The 22,358-nt window shown below is 41.1% G+C and overlaps 1 protein-coding gene across 2 annotated transcripts in view; it reads left to right on the top strand.

Annotated features, from left to right (window-relative positions):
• The window catches only part of insyn1 (inhibitory synaptic factor 1), a 42,897-nt gene extending 28,496 nt beyond the window's left edge, over window positions 1–14,401 (top strand). For both annotated transcript variants that reach the window (XM_023411912.2, XM_023411911.2), the window contains exon 3: window positions 13,456–14,401. In XM_023411912.2, the coding sequence (XP_023267680.1) occupies window positions 13,456–14,277 (822 nt within the window). In that variant the 3' untranslated portion in view covers window positions 14,278–14,401. The remainder of the gene's footprint in view (window positions 1–13,455) is intronic.
• Window positions 14,402–22,358: the final 7,957 nt, after the last annotated feature.

Genomic DNA, 22,358 nt, shown 5'->3' with positions numbered 1-22,358 from the left:
TCAGTTTGCTAGATTTTGGTTGCTGTTTTACTAGATGCAATGTGCGGGTGGGTGGACAGGAGAGCGTCTATAAATAGAGGAGCTGGTGATGGTGAGGGAGTGATGGAGGCAGGTATGTGTGGCAGCCAGATGGTGCCTTGTGGGGAATGTCTCCCAGTGATTTTGTTTGCAAATAGGTCTCTGTAAAGTCGCCGGCTCCTCTCCTCCAACTTGCCTGCTGTTATAGGCAGAGCTTTAGGAACTGCCATATCTGATAAAGGTGCTGCAGACTCAAAGATGTCCTGCCGCTCGCCAGAGAGAGAGTGAAAGTGACGCACTGTGACAGGTTTTGTCACTCTCTGAGGCGACCGCCCTACAGATTGTCACAGATAGAAACGGCAGAACCCTGGAAGCAATGACAAATTGTTTTGAGAGAAAGAAGTAGGAGAGCGAGTCATGCCAATATCTGTGGCCTACTTCAGTGCGGCGGTGAGGAGGGAGGGGAGTGAGCCATCACTCAAGATCTTTGTTTTCACTTCCCATGGCCGTATGTGCGGGTGTCATGACCCTTTCGCAAATAGGGATCTCCCTGCAGACAGAAATGACTAGAGATCGGTAAGATGTTTGTAATACATGAAAAGATAGTCATTAAGCTAAATTATGTTCCCAGCACTCTGCGCAATTACATAGGTTGTTTGATTTCCTACAAATGATGAATTTTCTTTTCCCAAATGCATACATCAAATAAATTATCTTTCCCTCCTATGATTCATTGGTGATGATGGTTACAGTACATACGTATGTGCACATGAACAATTCTATTATAAAAGAAAAAGAAAAAAAAAAGAAGTCAAAACTCTCGTTATGTCATCAAGAGAATAATCCTTGATCTGCTCCACTGAGTGAGCGCAAGAACGACACTGTGAACACAGTAACAGAAGCCAGGGTGATTTCACGGAGATATGGGCACATTTTCTGGTTCGTAACTGCTAGCACCACACCAAATAAAGCTCATTTGGGTGTAAAAGCTCAAACAAACATTTTATGAGTACACAAATTCAATCTCCAATTATTTTTTTAATAGAGCAACTACAGGTTTTTATCTCTTGAAGTCTTCACTACTTAGAGTTCTCTTGTTCTCCCATCTGTACCACAGGAGAAGCTGGCTCATGATTAAACATTGTCTAAGATCACAGGATTAATGATTTTTTTTATTTTTATTTTTTATTTTTTAAGGATCACAAATTAACTGTGGAAGTTTATATTTATTGAATGAAAGGTGTCTTCATGAGTCAGTTTTTGCTTTTATTTTTGCAGCTTAAAAACTCAGTAACACCTTGGGATAATGCGTCACTGTAAATCTGTAAATGGGACCCTATCATAGCATATCCGTTACCACGGCAAGGTAAAATAGAGTGTTTATTTTAAACAGCACACACCTCCAGACAGTGAGTCACAGTCACAGGCCTGAGGGTGAAAATGCTTTGTTGATGAGAGGTCAGAGGAGACCTGTTCAAGCTGACAGAGTGGCCACAAGTAAGTGCTTAGTGCAACAACAGCGTGAAAAGAGGCATCTCAGAATATACATATCATTGAGTCTTGGAAGTGTTACAGCAGTAGTAAATCATGCCAGGTTAAACTCGTGTTACCTAACTGCAAGATCAGGCCTCTCCAGACTCATGATCACCAAATAATTAACAGCAACAACAAAAATCTCAGGGTTTGTTGTGACATGGAGACAGAAGGTCAGTGTCACCGTCAGTAAACGTTGAAGGTGATACACTGATATCTTTCTTGGCCCATACTGTATTAGCTGGCTTAATAGCAGCTGAGAATTTTTTTGAATACCACAAAGTATTATGCAACCTTTCTGCTGACCAGAATAATTTCGGCAGAATAATACATGTGACTAAAGGTGTATCATTTCAAGATTATTGCAGGTGGGCAGCAAGGATCAAGATGTCTCTCCACACAAATCCGTTTCTACCCATATGTCAAGTCCTTCACGTACAGCACATCATCCTGTCCCGACACGGTGTGGCTCATGAGGAATAATGCTGCTGCAAACACTGGCTGGCTGATAATCACCAAAGAGAACCATTTGTCTGAAAGTACTAAGCAAAGACAAAGACGATGGAGCAGAAATCAAATATCTATAAATGAATTCCTGACGTTTACAGCCACCACCATAAAGCAGCAGAGAGAAGGTTAAAATAAAAATAAATTGCATAAATGTTTTTCTTTTTCTCCAGGCCTCAGTGTTTTCACTTCAGCATGGTAGATCCAGCTATATTTGGTGGGTAAAGATATATGGGTTCACACAATAAAAGAAAATGGGAGCACACTCCCATTAAGATAACCGCTGCAGGCCAAGGAAACCTAGAAATGCCAGTGGCATATTGATTGCATGCCCTGTATTAATAGTGGGGTTAGCTGCTGCTCTCTCAGCCTGGACATTTCAGCCAGACGACAATGAACAGCAATGAAAACTAACCCCAAGTTTAACCAAAGTGAAAAATGGTACAAGTGCTGAAAAGCTGAAAAGACAGATGTAGTGCGTTGAAATGCACAGCACAGCAAAGTCAGTCGCTTAATGTTTGTTCAAGGGCTGACGGTGTAGATTGGTGCTGTAACACCTGTTAAATTCCTTAAAATGCTGTTGGTCATGCTTTGCTGCCATGTATGATAAGTGTGTTAGATGAAAGGAAAACAGTAACTATTGTTCACCATTAAAGGGACTCTGTTGACTTGAAGACTTGGTCTAAACTTGTAAGTAAACATAGAAGTGACCGTGTTCTGGGGTGACATGAAAACCAGTCTACAATTAATCACTTGTGGCAGGTGTGATGATTACTAATTAACATTGATTACTGATCAATAACCACATATACATTCCTCTGAGCCAGCTAATTAGCATCATTAACTATATAATGCTAGTAACAAGAGAAGCCCCTGAGCCCAGAGCATTGTTAGTTAGCTTCCCTGCCTTGTCTAGGTCGTGTTTTTTTTGTTCTACATGGGGAGTTCATTTACATTTTAGTGCGGGATTTATTTTTTCTGTTGTTGGCATGTTGTTGATGGATATGTCTTACTTCATCATGATATATGACTTCTGCCGGTGCTTTTGCAAAAAACAAAGTTACAGCGAGGCACAGCAGATTCATGGCTGACATTTGAATGAAAGAAAAGGGACATGTTAACATAATTCAAAACGCCGGACGTGTAATGCATTATGGCGCATGGAGCACCTCTGCAGATGCATGGTGAAAAGTTGAGGTAAAATGTCACGGCATGTAAATTGCAGTATTTTTGCTACACTGCCAGTACCCGTGTTCAAATTATTAGTACATTCTACATGTTTAGAATATTTACACCACACCTCGTAACAACATTTTGGAACATAACAAAGACACTGTCGTCACCCGGAAACCAACAGCGCAACCAACGCTTTAAACAACCTCAGTCCATGTTGTCCCGACAAGTGACCTTATGAGGTTGTGCGAGTAATGACTGTCCTGTCTCGATAGCAAAGGCAGAAGTAGTGGGAAGTTGTTGCACCACAGCAAAAGGGCTTTGAAAGCAGTTTGGGGAGAATAGTTGACAAAGTACATGAATCTGAGCCCACATTTTACATCCAGTCTCCTACTAGCAGTTAGTGTTCAGTCCTTAACCACGACAGCGTTCCTTCCTTCATGTAGCCGCAGGGCGGTAGCACAAAAAACAGTGTGAAACATTTTTTTTTATGAATGGACATATTTGTTGTTTTAGATGCCACTGACAAATGACCTATTTTGTGGTTTCGAAATGAGGACTTGTTATGCAAAATTCAGTTCTGTTGGGGCCTTTTGAGAAACTAAATTCTCAAGGAAAATATGAAGTAACTGTTTTTACTGACTAGAGGGTTTTTCTACTGACTTCAGAAAAGTCAGAACAGTTTTCTAGCAGTTAACATCATGCAGCTCGAGGAACTGTGGCTCGAGGCACTTCTCGCACCACGGAGCAAATGTGGTCACCGCTTGCTTAAGACGAATAATGACAGCAGAGACGGTTAACAGTGTAAAACTGACACTGAATTTGACACAAATTCTATCGATAAAGCAACCCTGTGCGATATCATTAACACACACAGCAACAAAAAATCATCTACATTCACTTTATTTGAACTAGTGGGTCTAAGCTTTTGCAGGAACTGCGACTTGTTGGCGCAGTTGTGTCAACAACTGAAGACTGTCTGATGATGATGATACCTGGAGTCATTAACAGAGTTGCCCAGTTTTGCTGATCCCCCACAGACAGACGGTATATTCACCTCTCCTTATTTTCTTCACCACCAACTGAGCTGAGAGATCTGACGGCAGAATCTTGTCAGGAAAACAGTGAAAACATGTTCTCCTCTGATAAAAAAGGATTGCCTTTGGGGTAGTTTTTTGGCAACTTGGCGTGTTATTCCAGATTTTGAGGGGTGTGTAAATCCATTTACACCCCTGGAATTGTGAAATAACACCCAGTACTGCTGCATGGAAACTGTCATTAGACAATATCATCTATCCCCGGCCCAGGAAGACAGACTGTGATAGGATCCATAACACAAATCTGGAAAGGAGGATTTTTAATTAGAAAAAGAGAGCAGGTGATATCTTTTGCATGCTAACGCTATGGATCATTTCTCACCCAACCATAAATAGAACTTGTTGGCTGAAGGGACTGGCCACTGCAAAATATTTTGCTGAGTGGGTTGTTTGCAGTTTCATCCTCACTGATGATAAAGCCATTGATGGCTGTGTGCAACTGTATATGAGTGATAATGTGACTGTGTCTGATGTCGGAAAGAAGTTTTATTGTCTTCTTCACAGATATGAGTATGTTCCTCATAGATACACAAGTGGAGCTGGCAATGAGACTTAAAAAAGCTGCATAAGTTAAATGTTAAAGTAAGTTTTGCTAAAGGAGACAATTTTCAGTCTTTCGTCTGTTGTCTCCTCTACTTCATCCCCCTGTCCCTTCCACCATCCATCCATCATCTTCTTTACTTATGTTCCCTCTTTAATAACTTTGAAATGGAGGTGACTGTTAGAACTCGGGACCAAGGGGTGGATGCCTGTTTGTTGCAATTAGACTTACAGGTACATATTTTTGTTAGCGTGTGTGCCTTTCTACGCTTACATGAGCTCAAGATCCACATTACTGTCAGTATTTGCACCACAGAGTAACTTAATTGGGCCTAAAATGTGCAGTTTCAGTTGGTGTGATTCTAAACAAGATTTTATGTAAAAACGGTTTCCTCTGACATAAAGAGAGGGAAAATAAACAATTCACTTTCAAGATGGGACTTGTTTTCCCTCCAGTTTCTATAATTTTCCTTCAATAACGACCTAAATCTTGTCGATTGAATGACAATTTGAACTACTACTACTATACTACTACTACTACTACGAGTACAACTCCAAGTACTACAATACAGGGCCAATAAACATCCCAAGAAGGCACCCAAAGCAACGACTCCAACACAGAAACATGGTTACCACAGAAAATATACTGTTACCATATTATGCCGTGATATTTTTTTTTTTTTTTGAGGGATAGACTTACTGCTTATCTGTTTACTGGTTTGGCTTGTAGATAAAGTGGCAGTGGAAAAAGGAAGGGTGAGGGATTTACTGCCGGATTGGGCTGACCTGGTTCCTGTAGAGTTGTGTTCTCCCCTGCCAGAGAGATTCCCAGTACAGGTCAACTGCGTTCACCCCTGCCCCCAACCCACCATACACACATAAACACACACACGTGTTTGTTGCGCTCTGACAAACTACAATCACTTCAGGCCTTCACTAGCCTTCTACAGCAAGACAACATATTGTTAATGAAAACTCTACTGTGTCATTAAAACAGGTCAGTGTGGCCTGGCTGCGCTCATATGTGCACCTTTTTCCCTTGTATGTGAGCAGCGTGACCTGACAGTACTCAGGCCTAATCCGAGTGATATCTCAGGGAAGCAGAGAGACTGAGGAGCCCCGTAGCGTGGCACTACCATCTTTTTCTGCTCATTACCGGCTCTAGGCTTCTCAACACAGATAGAGGCAATGAAGGAGAACCTCAATAAATGATCAGTGTGCTCTGCCAGCACCAACGCATGCTGCATCTGCTACCTCCCTGTTGCTGTTCCCATGCTCCCTCACTGATTGTACAACCCATAACCTCTCCAGGATAATAGTATAAACCTTCAAAATTTGCCATACAGCAGGTAGATGAGTCTGCTCAGTGTAATGACCTAAATTTGGCTAAGGAAGTGGTTGATTTCCCAGGCCTCAAGGACTCCAGAAGCCCACCTCTTCTAAAGCCCCAAAGGGATAAATGAGGCCCATTTTGCAGTGAAGTTTGTAATGATGCTTTTGATTAGTGAGTTGTCAGGAGGTATTGGCCCTACGCTCATCACAGCGTTGTTTAGCACTTTAAGACCTCCATAAAGATGAGTGTTTTTTTTTTTTTTGGAGAAAAGATGAAAAAGCAGGAGGCATGTGCCTAATGAAGTCTCAGGCTTATAGCCCCTCTCATGACAGGATAATTACACCAAATGCTTCCAGCGAACACTTCAAAGGACACTTCATCCCTGTGCCAACACCATGCAACACATCTCACCAATCAAGATGGCCTGACCTAAATCAGGTCCCCCTGGCTTGTCAGTAATGTCACCCGCCCACAGACTTTCTGGACCTCTGCAGAGTCAACTACATTTGAATACACTCAATATACTAGTAGAATAAGCATATAGGAATTAGTCTTGCTGACTTTGCTGCAGAAACATATTGACAAGTTAGTCCCATAGTATGTAACAGGATGTCACAAGTAGTGTAGGGAGCAAAACATACAGTAGCAGAGTGTGCTCTGCAAATATGGAAACACGCAAACACATGAATACTTAACTGACCTCATTAAGGCACTGTATCATTTGTGCAACATGGCACGCAAAGTAGTGAAAAATTATGATAGTGCATGATCAGGAGCGCATTGATCTGGTGATGCAGGGATCATATGGACAAAAAAATATATGAAATGCTTTCTACACTCTACAGACAACACTTATTAAGCCACATTTTCTTGTACTTCTGGTGCTTTGTGAGCCTGCAGATGTTTATGTCATCATTTAAACCAGCACACAAGTCTGTAAAGGGTGTTAACCTGTCCAGAGCCAAAGGCTGCTAGATACACACTCACGTACACACATTTACCTCACCTCAGGGACGCTCTATCAATCTGAGTTGCACCTTGCAAACCGTAAGTGAAGAGGCCTGGTCTTTTTCATGCATATATTTTAAATAAATGATGAAGACACAATTTGTGCGTTTGGAATTTTGAAATGCTCCTGGAAAAAAAACGCAACGATATTATATCAATATTACACAAAATCTTTAGTTTTACATTGAGTAAGTATGAAACTAATTTCCTGTAAGCTCGAGGTTGTGGCTGCAAGTTTGTCGTTTGCTCCGTCATTAATAACAGAGGCAATTGGAATAACTGCAATTCGCTTACAATTCTGTGAAATTTTCACAGCAGAGAGAAAGTATAAAAATGTCACTAGAGAAGCTTCATTTCTCTGCCATCCATGTGTTAAATATGTTCTAAACACCCATATTTTTTTTGACAAAATGTGTCTAAATATTCTGCTTCTGTCTCAATCTTCATAAAGCCCTGTCGAGATTGCAAATGGGAATGTGCATTATTTTTTGTGGCTCAGTCAGAGCACCTGCCTTCTGCTCCGCAATCTGCCCTGAACTTTCAAGTCATGCGGTCAACAGTGCTGTACAGATATGGAGCATTCTGCATGATGTTCACACATACAACTGGCTCATATTATGTACGTAACAAGAAATACAAAATGCTCCCAAAATGCAGTTTGCATCTTATTCAAAAGTGAATAAGATGTCTGGAAGAGATAACACAGGTTTACGAGTCACTGGACAATTTTTCTAGTGAATCCAGTAATTATGTTCTTACAGAGTTAGTCGGGGATGATGCATCAGCTTCTGGGGGATAAGATAAACCATATCACTACATTGTGAGTGGCTCGGATGCTCCCTTCTTCACATCTTGAGGAGAATTAAACAGAGGGGAAACAGGCATGGGGTACAGAGTACGGAGGAACTGCAAAACTGCAGGAGCTAACTGCATTAAAACAATATTTGCAAACGTTTTTACTTACGAAGACAGCGTGCGAGGCCATTTTGATAATTGCTGAGACTTCCTAACTGGCACAAACTGTTTCCAGCGCTGGAAGTGCTGCACAGGGGCAGGCTGGAAATCTATTGTGACATGTTGGGAAAGAAATAACACTTAGATGTGTTTGAATGGCTCCACTGAACACATTTCAGATTTTTCCCATGAAAAAAAGCAAAGCCATGCTAGATGCTGGATGCTGCATAATTAACAAACAAGCACTGCAAACATCTCTCAGTCTACTCTGAAAATGACTCCTGGAAGAACCAGTGGCACAGGAACAGATGGAGAGAGGCCACTTGAACACAGCGTAATGAAGCGATCCACAGAAAATTCACTCATACAGCATGCATTTCAAATGAACCCAGTGAAGATGTTATGTCTCATTTATTTTGGTAACTCACACTTGATGTATTTTTTACATATGTATAAACCACATTGCTACAGATTCCACGTTTCAGAGCTGTTTGTATTTGCTGATAAATACTAGAATAAGTTATACAGCGTGGCCTCAGAAAACATGAGACCCTCTCCACTGGGAGAGGGACAAACATAATAAAGATGCCCTTTTACATCAGTAACGTATATAAAACTTATAAAGGAAGGCAACCTGCATCTTTTTACTACCCAGTAAATAAAAATCTTTTCATAGAGGGCCATTGATGCACATCAAAACAAGCTATTCCAGTTAAACATCTGTTTAAAGATCAATAGAATGATTACAACATGTGGTAAACCCCCCCCCCCCCCTTCCTCCTCCTCATCAGAGGTAATTTTACACCCAAATTTTCACATTTGCTGATTTTGACCTCAATCTGTACTTTTCAACAACACATTAAACATTCGTAGTGGAATAAGTTATTCCACTACGAATGTTCCAGTACATTTCCAATTAGCATTAACAGAGGACAGGCGCTCACTTGGGGAAAAAAAAAAAGAAAAAAAAAAGCAGGTACCAGCTGAACATTAGAGAAAAGGACTCTTGTAATGATGGTGGACAGTACTGAATCTATTTCCAAATCAGCCCTCCGCCTGAGAAGTGGCTCTTAGGAGAGTTTTTACATTGCTGACCATCACTCCGTCTTAGATTATCCTTGCCTGTCTTTTCCATCACTGTACCTTTCTGTCACAGACAAGGCTCCAAGTGCACTCTTTCACTCTGACCCTCAATTACCAGGCCCAATCATCTCAGACAGGTGTTGAGGTACAGTAATAAACCCTCGCCTGATGCTGCCAAGGATACAGCCTCTCTTTTAAAGCACCTACGACAACACTGAAATGACTGAACCCCCGTGTTGATCAGGTGCTGTGACCACAGTTGACTCGTGGCTGTAGGCCGACAGTGTGTAGTGAAAAAGAAAATTACACCAGTTATTGCTTTGTATAAACAAGATCAGTTCTGCTTAGTGCTGGTTTTGCAATCCTGCTTCTACAATGGATAGACCATATTCTATATTATTACTGAAAAAGAAACTAATTATGTGTTTATGGCTATAATTTCTGTGCTAATCATTCACACCCAGAGAATCATTGATATCGTTATAGCCATCGACGTAGTTTTTAGTAGCTTCCACCAGACACCATTTACACTTAAGAAAGTAAGTGAAGTTGTCAGCAGAGGCAGAGAAAGAAAATTAAAGACTTAAGTTAAACTCAAATCCCCAGCACTTATATCCACACTTATACTATACATTACTGCTTAACTGTGTTGCAAATGGAGTCTTTTCAGTCACAAGGATATGCCATCACTGCATCATAAACTTTGTAGAGTGATAGCGCCATAAAGTCCATGGGGGATACACAGCCCGACTCCAGAGGTTTATCACAGGTTCAAGTTGCATATCCACAATTAAACATTTTAGGGAAAGAAGACAAAAATACTCGACAATAATACTAGTATTTAACCTATATACCTGCATTTCATACATGTACTTCTGTACATTGCCCACCCACACAAATGTTTTTCAATTATTCTGGCAGGTAAGACTTATGTGCACAGGATTATTAAGTGTTGGTGCAATAAACACGAGCTGGTTATTTCATAGGGAATGAGCACTGGACTAATTGTGTTCACTCTCACAGTGTTTGTTTATTTTTCTACTCTTGCCTGTTGTCACATAGGGGCACTTACTACAGGAAAATCTGTGAAGGACGATTGTTATCTTTACTTATGTGCAGATATGAGGGAGTTCGTCAGAAACATGTATGATTGTAAAGTTTCATTATTACTTTTGCCCTCTATTTCAGACTCTTGTACATTTCCATTATGTGTTTTCTATTTCAAACACATTGTGTGTATTGTTAATGACTGGTTCCTGATGTGTTCATTCATCCTTTGTGCTAAAGCAATCTGCTCCTTTCAATTCACTCCAGAGCTCCTTCATCACACGTTCTCGGACTGGAAGAAAAAGCAGGGACTGGTGTTCATTGTTGCTTCATTGAGCATGTGCTGCATTGTGACCTAGAAAGATTCAGCAGACCCTTAGAGCTGAGACAGTTATCAAACTAAATTAGCCTACATACCGCAGGCAGGGGTCAGACTAACCAGCAGTGGGAGCTTGCTCAGTTTACTGCTAACACTCAGGAATGCATTTTAAAACGGATAATAAGCAGACCTGATCCACTGCAGAGAAACAGCCACATTTGGGTGATGATCTGAACCTAGAAACTTTATTTCTGCAATTCCTTTTACCTCCTTCAACATATCCCAGTGCAGTGTCTGATCAGTAGCCTGCGCTGGTGTCATAGCAGCTTTGTGAAATACATTTGACAGATAATTTTTTAACTCATTGATTAAATTAAGGCCCTCGCTCAAGTTGTGTAATCGAGTAAACAAAGCTATTCAGCCTCCTCTGGGTCTGAGAAACGTCTTACATTAACAACTCCATGAGTAAAAAGTCTGCAAATCACACAGCAAACAGGTTGAGTAATTCAAGGATTAGAGGATTCATACAGCCCAATTCCCTCCGGGCAGTCAGCCAATAGAGAAGCACGGTCCAGGTACTCATGAGGTGTACAATGCCACAACTGGCGGATCTGCACAGAAAGCTCACTGACGGATGAGCCTGTGCCATGCATGCAGACATATGCGGCCAGATTTAAATGCAGGTGGTTTGACTTAACAGCACAAAATATCACTGTTAAGAGCTAAGGATTGAGGAGCTGCATATATAAAATGCAGGTGAGGAAAGGTTCTCTCTCTTTCTTCTTCTTTCTTTTTTATTCTATCTTAAATTTGTAGCTGTTAATGTAAGTCAGTGCTCTTATTTTCAAGGATTTAGTGAGCAAATTTATGTTAGATTTAAATCAATTTTCAGATTCAATTGCAGAAGATCATTAAGCTCATGTTTGCCTTGCAAATCACCTGAGCTTTTAGTGAGCAGAGCAGCACTCCTCCTTTATCAGTATGTTTGCATTTTCAGCCTGAGACTCATACTTTCCATTTTTAAAGCTGGACAAAGAATGAATAAGGATTGTTAATCCTACATGCAGGGATGATACTTTGTGTTGTTGATACAACCGTACTCATTTGTAGTCATGAAAGCCAGAAAGAAGCAAACACGGCAAATAATTATAGAGGCAGACATCATGTTCCACAAATCTCATGGTAAAACCACATGTTCTCTGCTGTTCAGCTGCAATTATGCTAGAAACCCATATGCGCATGTTCTGAAAAACTTTTTGGAGTTCAAACCACTGGGCTTAATTGCTGAATGGTTTAGGGAAATGTATCATTTACAAGCTACAGTACATGCATGCTGAGTGTTTTCATTTTACAATAGATTGTTGTTGAGAGCAGAACATGCTGATTGAAGGTGCTAAAATGTCAAGTATAGAGGGCATGGGTTTTTAAGTGTTGTCAGCATACCAGTGTGATTTCCGCTGAAGTGCTTTCTATTCATCAAACACTCAACACTGTGGCTGCTGATGATGGACGCAGTGAGGTTAAATTTGAGGTAACGATAAATGAAATGCTTTTATGTGGTGCATTTCCATGCAGCAGGTGAACATGTAACTTTATGTTGTTTGAAATGCACATTCCAATAACACTAAAATTAAAATATACATCAATGTGCATGCATCAAAGGCATTGGGCTAAGTGTTCCTACTGTAAAGCTATATGTCTGCGTAGGTTCATCTCATTCATCCTTAGCAGCTACACAGTAAAACACAGACAAAATGAAGCAGCCAGTGCAGCTTTCACCACTCATCTAAGAGGCTTCTTCAGTTCTTCTTTCACCCCTTCCTTCTCTCTCTCTCTCTCTCTCTCTGAGCTGAAGAAAGCCCCTTTGATGAGTCAGGACACATCTTCAATGCTACAACCTCATTCCAGTGGATATTTAATTTTGTCTTCATGTATAAAGCTAATTTACAACACCTGTCCACAGGAGGCCTCAGTGGCAATAAAAACAATGCTAAAAACCATGAACAAACAATTAAGGATTTATGGATGAAAAGTAGTGTAATGGCAAGCTGTAAAGGCAAACACAGATCTATTAGCAGCTGTGAATAAATCTTAGCATTTGTTAAACCTGCCTGTGGGGGGTAAATCAGTGGGACATAAAGCATCTGGAAATTTCATGGAGTAAGGGTACACTGTCACAGAGATTTATTTTAAAGTGAGTTTCACAATTAATACTTCTGGTTAAGTTTCTTTCACAGTTTTTGAGTCTTTAGAGTGAGTGTATTCATGCCCTATATCTGTAAAATGGAAGATCAGTTTTTGGATTTGCAATGCTTCTAAAAGTACTGAAATGTAAGTAATAGTGCACCCCCTGTATACATTAAGTAAAGCCCTTTGTTTTGTTGTGCTACTATAAGACTTATTGTCAAATGTGGATACAAAAATGACTCGAAAGTAGAAACAAGGCTAGGAGTCTACAGCTAGGCTAGCAGCTCTGTGAAACCAACACAGTGGTGCTTTGAGCTAATTGCTAATATCAGCATGCTAACATGCTCAGTTACATTGCTAACATGCTGTTGTTTTTAAGGTATTATGTTTACTATGTTCACCATCCATCCAGTATCAGTACCAGTGCCGTCCAATGGTTGTTGCGGACAGATATTGCAGTCTGGACCAGTGGTGACCAGAGCGACTAATTGACCAGCTTTACCATCCTAAGAGTCATGCCATTAACAAGGCTAAAAATAATCATATACAAATGTCTGGATCTGAATTAAATATCTTTCTATTTCGACTTTGTCCCCAAAATTTGCTTCTCTATCATATCTCATAAGTTCTTCCCTTTCGTACTCTTTCTATTGCAGGTGGTGGGTCAGATCGATAAACTAACGTCCGACTTTGACTTTGACCTGGATCCAGATGACTGGACGGTGGCCACAGCCAGCAGCACGTCCAGCAGTGAGCGGGGTTTGGGAGAGGCCTTCAGGCTGGACTTCCTCAATGCAGATGTGCTTTCTGATAGCTGGGAGTTTTGCAGCTACCTGGAGGCTGCTGGCGCCGCCGCCCGCAGACCTGGTGAGCAACCAGGAGATCTACGACCGGAGCTGGGCCGCGGAACCATCCCCACCCAGACGCAGACCCCCACCCCGCCCCCCACCACTGCCTCGGTCTACTCCCAGATGAATGGCGGGCTGCCCATCCCCAATGGTCCCCGCATTATTACCCCAGATTCATCCAGCGAGGAGGCCAGCAGCTCCACGCACAGCCACAAGACTTCCCGTACCTCCGGCACAAGAGAAAGAGTGCGTTTCAGTGACAAAATTCTGTACCACGCGCTGTGCTGTGATGATGACGAGGAGGAGGAGGAGCAAGACGACTTACAGGAGGACAAGAGTGGCTGTGCTACACCAGATAGCGATACTGAGCCCAGTCTCCTGGCCAGCTCGGTCGCCCCCAAACGTTCTTCCTCTGAGCACTCACTCCTCCATAACTGTCTGGACCCTTCGTATGTCTCCTCGCCAGTGAAGGGGATGACAGGAGCTCACACACTACCCAGGAAAGGTCTCTTAAACCCCGGCTGTCGCAAAAAACTGTTACGAAATAGCAGCACACAAACTGTCTCTGACAAGAGCACCCAAACTGTACTGCCCTATATTCCAACCAAACAGAAAACAAAGGACCACTGAGAAAGCCCTAAGTTTATCATAAATCTCATGAAGAGGACTGTGCATTATTTAATATTAAATACATAGCTCATAGATTAATACACAAATAAATTAATTACTAAATAAATAAATGATATATGGGAAATCACTCGACTACCTAAAGTCATTCTGAGGCTCAGGGAAAACACAATGAAATGAAGCAAAGCAGATCATTAAGATGAAAGTTAGTGGTGGACCAAAAGGTTAGTGCCTGTTCTAATGTTTAAAGATACACTGAATGGATTCCCTATGTGTAATCATTTGAAACAATGACAGAGATTACAAAAGCAATCATTTTTAATAGAACATTTTAAGTGTTCAAAATTGGAAGTGAAGTATGACGAGTATGAAGAGGTCCTTTCCCCTCCTCATACAATAGTATAAGTCACAAAAAAAAAGAAAAAAAATGCTTGTTCCTATAATGTGGATACAAACCGCTGCACATTCTGTACTCTGAATCTGTATAAACATTGTCTTTTTTCATGTTCAAGTTATTTCAAATGTCAAGGGTATTGTTGCTTTCAGCGGGGGAAATGTATCTAGATGCACATGTCAAGCCTCTTCCTCTTTTTGATGTCAACAAGCAACACTGAGTGAAGAACCAGAAAACAACACCATTTACCTGCCCTTGATTTTATAAATCATGTCAATGTGATCTCTTATTGGTCTGCTGCAGAGGCTGGAACGTAAACGTGGCAGGCAGAATGACAGATATATAAAGTAATTTGAACATGTGCGGTCCAACAAAAGTGACATTTCCTATCTTTTCTGTCTTCCTCTGTGCCTGCCGGTGACAACATTAGGCTTAGGATCCCAGCTAAATAGCAGTCCACAAAAAAAAAAGAAAAAAAAAAGAAAAAAAAATTGTTAAAGGTTTTGTCTCTCCATGCAGTTGCTCAGCAGGAAGTGAACTCAGCAGAGCAGCATTTTATTCACAGGGCTAATGCCAATAGCCATTCCTGATCAATATGTTAGAGGGAGGTTGCAGTGAGAGGTCTCTCTGCTGAGTATGCATGCCACTCTCCTGGGAACTGTGAACAAAAACTCACAGTCAGACCTATTTACTTACACTGAGTGGAACAAAAATTAGAACTGTGGCCCTAAAGAACTGACATTTCAAAAAATGTGTGTCCAGGAGTGAGAGCTGATGGTGGAAAGAGAGAGAGTTTCTGTTCAAAGATTTTTTTTTTTTTCCTTTTTTCCAAACAATAATGTACCCTGGGGAACGGCTTTGTGAGCCTCCTCCGCTGGTCCGCTCACCCTTACTTTCCTAATGTTGTGTTTCCAGTTTGAAAAGTAAAATGCCATAGTCTCAAAGAGGAAAATCCTTGCTGACTCCTGTGAAGCTCACCTTTGTGCCTCTGATCACCTAATGTGGACTCAAGCCTCCGCAGCAGGGAGAAATGGTCAAAGCATCTTTTACATTCACACAGAAAGACACCCTTTCCTATACACTACTAATATATTCAATGCTTCCAAGTTTTGTAAGGGAGTTTGGTGATTTAGGTTTCACAGTGATGTAGGTAGTTGAAAACACTGTGAAATGTTCTAATCTTTATGTGCAGTAAGATGTACAGTATACATATATATTCAAGCACGCCATCTTGTTTTTACCTCCAAATTACAGACTTTTTATTGTTAGAACTACATCTAATAGACATTTGTTTTTCCTTTTAGTGGAACCAATGAAGTCAATTTATCATTAAATATTTTACTAAATATGTGTAGATAAGACAGTTTCAGTCAGAAGAAATGCTCTCAAATGATCTACAGCTAGTCAAAGCAATAGATTAGCATCAACCATGACTTTATACTAATAAAGTAAAGGAAACTCGAGACCATATTGTGATGGGATTACACCAGCCGAGACAATTTTGACAACCTCACAAAAGCAATAATTCTTAAAAATGTGGCTAAAATAAGCTTAGCTGCCATTCATCGAATTTCCCAATCGAATAGATTCTGCTGGGAATTACCAAAGTGATTTTCCCATGCCAGCACCAGTAGCCTGGGTACACTGTCACTGATTCTCTGACTCAGTCATGGCTTGGGATCTACAACTGGCCACAGCAACACGTCAGATGATCAGGTTTTCTAGAGAAGCAGATCCATTAACAGCCCAGCGCTTTGCTTTTGTTTGTGTGTTCATGTACACCAGTTGTTTAGTGCAGTGCTTAGGGGAATTACAGCTGTGCTATTTAGGCAGCATCAAGCCTCAAGAGCCCGATATAAGGGAAGCAGAGTGAGCACTTTTACACCAGGCAGCTTGGTAGAAGCAGCACAAGCATCAATTAGCCTGAAGCTGATGTGCTATACATGCATATACAAGAAGTAATATGGTGATTTTCTTTTTTTTTCTTTTTTGGCTGGTTTTGTAATGGTTTCTTTTGTCTTGCTCTGGCTCAGTTAATCCCAAGTACCTGTGAAGAAAGAGTCACTGAAGAGAGATCAATGGCTCACTCCCTAAAGCATTGGCTGCCATTTCCCTGCTAGATTGGGGACCAACAGGTCATCACAGCCATTAGCATAAACAAACAAAGCTATGCCGCCACACAGGCAGAGCATCAATTACAGGAAAACAAACTAAGCCCTTATTGTGATGCCTATACACCCGCCAGACATTTCAGAGTGAGAGGATTTTTTTTTTCCTTCTTTTTCCAGTCTAAAGATTTTATAAGTCATATCGGTGATGAAATCGCCTCTTCAAATATAGAGCTGTTTGGCACTGGTGCAGAATACATTATCATTGGGGACAGATTTGAGATATTTGGACAAAACATTAGCGACGTCTCTTTTGCCAACAGGCTCATTATTCATCTCTAATAGGGCAGAGCTTTGTCCTCGGTTCTCTGTAGGACAAGGATGGGAGGCATCCAAAGGTTATGAAAACGTGAGCACACTGATGGCAACTCATCTGCCTACCAGGAAGATCATTTTGTGATGCCAATGCATAACAGATGTTGTGTGTCGGTGTGTGTGTGCATATGTCTCTTATCTATATGTTCGCCGCCGCACTGTGTGAGGAGATAAGTGATATTTTCTGAATAACACATCACCTCGTGTTTAATTTCATATTTCACTGTCACAGCAATTAATGAAGATCAATACAAACAGACACCGCACATCCCCCCCTGTAAGTCATTTGGCCAGACTTGTCCATAAGACAAGATTAAACAAAATCTCTTTTAGAAGGCTGCAAAGTGAGTCATGCCATCTGTGTTTTGACATCAGCGGTGGGCATGTATTAGTTCACATCCCTGATCAATCCTCTAATTACTGCCAGTGGGACACTCTGTTGAGTGACTGACAAATAGTGTAGAGCAAAACCACTTTAAAAGGTGATTATGACACTAAAAACACAGAAACATACGCCCCCAGACCCTTTCTTACCCACCCTTCATATATAATTACCACACTTCACTCTCACTGCCCCTTACCTCCATCAGTGAGCAGAGGAAGGCAGATGACAGATCTGTTTTCTCTGCTGATTGGTAAGGGTCCATGAAGCGGAGAGTTCAATGCAGTCTCACTGATTACTATGGATTGGCTAAAGGTTGTGGCTACCTAAGGTTGATTTGTTTCATCTTTGTGCCATTTATATCCTGCTGCTACAAGAACAAACTATTTCTATTCCACCTCCCTCCTCCTTCTCCTACCTGCAACCATCTTTTCACCACACACACCCCTTTCCATTCATGGTATTGCTCTACAGTCGCTGCACATCTTCAACTGAGCTCACCGAGAGATGGGAGAATAATTTAGTGTCTCAGGTTTGATCAAACACGTAGAAAGTTTTGAGTCATTGAGCAGAAATGTATAGTACCCACATCACAGCTTGAACTCTAACAAATCAAAGTCAGGCTTAGAGCTCAGAGCTCCCGATGAGACAAGGTCAGTGGCAGCAGCACAATGTGTTGAACTTCAGGTGCACAGGACAGTTGGCACATGGTTACATGGCACAACGTGTGGCCCGTGTAGAGGACATTATTGTGTTTATGTGCACACGGATGCCTGTGACAATCTACAATTCTTTCACTGGCCAACCAAAGAGCGGCTCCCAGCACCTGAGGTATGGCTGGACAAGGCCACGTCAGCCATCAGTCACCATTTGATTGGGCAGTGGGAGTGATTAATGAAGAGCTATGCAACAGCCGCAGATAAGATTAGACCTTCACAGGTGATGAAGGACAGGGCCTGTGGCTGCGAGTGGGGGGCTGGACGGTTCCTGGGACAGAACACTGCCTTCAGATGACTTGGCACACAGTAATTAAAGTTAATGAGAACCCTGTCACTTTCACATATACCGTGGCATTGTGATTGAACAGTGTGTCAAGCAAAACAAAGAAAGGTAATAGGAGGCAATAATTATTGTATGATAGGTCAAAGAGAAGGCGACCATAAGGCCTTGATCAAATAAAGCCACCAAATCGTTTTTAGTGTTTGTATGCGACATTGGTTGGGAATACTGTATAGGTGAAGTTCAGGTAACAAACATAAGAAAAAGCACACAAACACACTTCAGCACAACCACCATTCAATGGCCAATGAGAAGCATATAAATCATACAACTGCTAAATCCAATGAAATATACATAAAGCAACAGATGGTTATAATTTCATAATGCAGTGCATTTGGGAGGAATTGATCAGCACACCCTGGCTAAAGAGAGAAAAAAGTTACCATTTTCATCACATTACCTGACTGATAATTGGAATATCTCCCAATGTGAACTTAAAAATGTGGCATGCAGGAGCAAGGCAGAGGAGTGCGGAATCTTTGCAGAGGCAATTTCAGAGAGCGAGTGAAAAAGACAGAGAGAGAAATGGTTGCAGCCGAAATTCTTCGAGTCCACCGAAATATAACCTTATTGCATACCGCATTAAATTGCACACAAATGATGTGTGTAATGACATGCTCAGCTGAGCGAGGAATACATCAAGAGACAATTGAATCGATCCAGAAAAATACACAATTACAGGAAACATCACTGGCATAGACCGCAGGAACGGGTGAAACATGTTTCAGAGAACAGCATGATCAGAAAATATGAATTACTAAGTTACTAGGGAGTTGTGAAAGTCAATTAGAGTAAGCTGCTGTTAAATGAATTGAATTCTAAAAGGTGGACGGTGGAATATAAATGGAGCTGAGCGCAGTTCTGTGTGTGTACATCTGATTTTGACAATACATGGTAGAAGTCAAAGAAAAGACGGCAGCAGTCAGACAGCTCCAGTTTGGCAGCCTGTCAGCATTTCCATGGCATTTTACTGGTAAAGGCCAAGAAGGCAAGGAACTGCTGACAGTTTAGTAAGACCAACAAATAAGAGTTAAATGGTGATAAGACAGGTGCTATGTACAAGGCGAGTCCCCAAGTGCCCCTTATTTCACCTTACAAGGGGCTTTCCCCATCGCTCATATTTACTACTTCCTCCATACTCTCTTCCTTTCCCTCTGTCTCTCTCACACACACACACACACACACACACACACACACACACGCAGACACTCCTCTTTTCATTCATTCCTGTGCACTTGTCTCCTCTGGCTGTAATGAGCCCCCCCCCCCCAGCCCAGAAGGCTGTGACTGAGGTCTTCATCAAACACACAGCAATTCGCACAGTGCCAAGGACAGGTAAGAGTCATTCTTCTAAGGTTGCACTATGAAACAGAAGGGAGGGGAAAAAGTTGGAGTTTGGTTATGCTGCAGCTCTGGGTGATTTATTGTGCCAAGGACTGGTTCCTTGTCTTCAGCATTTCTTGAAAAAATCCGAACGCACCACAAAAAAAAAAGGCAATAATTTATTGTTGTACCTACCTTACTCCAGTCGGTAAAGTTTTTTAGTGGTTCAACAGCTTCCTCCTCACTCTGACTGTAAAGTGGGTCACCAGACGGAGAGGGGTGCCTGAATGTTGTGTTACGCTGCTGTGCATTTCCAATACATTATAGCAGTGATCATTCTCAAATGACTGCAATTAGTCAAATGTCAGACTCGGTTTGCGCTCTCACGGTGGCTTGCTGACAAAGTAGCTCAGAGGTATGTCAAAAGATTAATAGCTGTGGGATTTCATCAAGTCAGGTGCTTGAAAGGCAAGAGGAATAAACACAAATTAATTAAAACTTCAGTGCTTTCCCTTAAGTTTAGTCAACAATTAGGCAGATAGGACAAAAAAATGTCCATGAACAGACATCAGACATCTATCTGGGCGTGTTATAGCTGAAAAAGTTCTTTACTACTCTTATGTCAGTTTAGGTAATAATCATTGTTGTATTTATTGATTATAATGTTTAGTAGATTACAAAGGTGAAGGATGTGAAACAAAACCCATCTGAAAAATGCTCAATTTATGCTAAGCTGAAAAACTTTTCTACTTCAACTTGCTGAATGTTTAAAAAAAAATGTGAATGTTTCATCCATCAGCCTGCCAGTGCTGTCATTTTTTAGGAAACTGATGAAGGAAGTCCTGATATATGTAGTAGGTTCAGATAATGATTGAAGTCATCCAAGGAGGAGTCATTTTTAATTCTTTGCTCAGAGTGTTATTCTGCTTCCTGTCAATATAATTATTTGGATAGTGTGTAGTGAAGGTCTTCAAAGGGACAACTTTTTGGAGCGGTGGAAAATCTAAACGAACCTGATAGGCATAATTATCAAAAAAAAAATGAAAAAGAAAGAAAGACAGAAAGAGAGAAGGACACCTGAGCACAACAAAACCTGATTTGAATGGACCGGAGGATAATTATACCCAATCCAAAATGACCTGAACAGACCCTAATAGAGAGAGAACACAAACTCCGACAGCAGTATGATGCATCAGTTATCAAGCAGCAACATAATAATGTCCCACGAACAAATGTAAAAACTAATTAAAAGAGTAATTTCTAAAAAAAAAACAAAAAAAACCCAGAAACACCTGTTTTCACCTCTTGCACTAACAATAAAACATTAAAACATTCTGTCGCCAGCTGGGTGATAGACACACAGGAGATAATGCTTTGAAACAATTTAACACCTGTGAATCAAATTACATGAGTAATTGTCATTTAATAGCATAAATTATTTACAAAGGCCATTGATTTCCCTAATATATTTTCTCCTGCTGTGATTAAGACAAACCATACGATCAGATACTGAATGCTCAGACCCATTCACATCCACTCGGGTATTTGACACACGGATACAGAGACTTCAGAGCCATGGCATTAAAAAAAGGCCCTTCTAAATCTGATAAGACTATAATATAATGTAGTATAATTTGAACTTGGTCCAACTAGGATCAGCTCACGGTTCCTCAGAATCCTGTGAAGACCTCTTGTGTGCAGATTTGCAACATATTAAATTATAGGCGTCCTATTTCTACTTATTCCAAGTTCTATTTATTCCTCAAACAGAGGTATTAAGTAGGGGTTGGTATGGGATATAGTATGCTTGGTGGGATGCCAAGTAGCGTCACAAACAAACATCACTGCTTTTCGATTAAAATTGATCCTACGGCAGCAAAAGGCCTGTAATGTAGCTTGGATAAAAAGCAATCAGGCCGCAGTTTTAAGTTATGGTCTTGTCCAAGTGGTCAATCAATGCTCTCTTTTGCTTGTGTCCTCAGTGCATCAGCATGGGCTATAAAGCCTAGAAAGCACAGCCGTTAAATGACTGTGTGGGCCTTTTTCTGGCCTGGTGTCTGGCAATCTGGCAGGGGTTTCTGGCACCCTCAGTGTCAGACCAGGACTTTAAGAGCATGTAAAGTGTAAATCTCCCAGCTGACAGACTGATCTCTGCTGTCTTCAGACCGGATTTAACACCTTGCAAAGAGCTATACAAAGCCAGCTGCTGCAACATGCTAATACCAGGAAGAACAGTTACAACTTAAAATCTCCTCTGCATATAGAATTGGGAAGATGAAAATTCCGTAATGACAAAAAAAAGATTAAGTCTGAACTTATTGTGCAATTTACAGTTATGTTGTTGTGTGGTGAGCTTTTTCTTCATTTGCACCAGATTGGTGTTTTGGTGACTCATGGTGCAGCAAAACATGAGATGTGCAGTAAGAGGTGAGTGTAATGTGGA

Source organism: Seriola lalandi, unplaced genomic scaffold, assembly GCF_002814215.2.
Source record: "Seriola lalandi dorsalis isolate HSWRI2012SDOR001 ecotype SW California unplaced genomic scaffold, Sedor1 jcf7180002054474, whole genome shotgun sequence".
In the NCBI taxonomy this organism is placed as follows: domain Eukaryota; kingdom Metazoa; phylum Chordata; class Actinopteri; order Carangiformes; family Carangidae; genus Seriola; species Seriola lalandi.
Note: the sequence above shows the minus strand (reverse complement) of the source record. Positions and strands in the feature narration are given on the sequence as shown.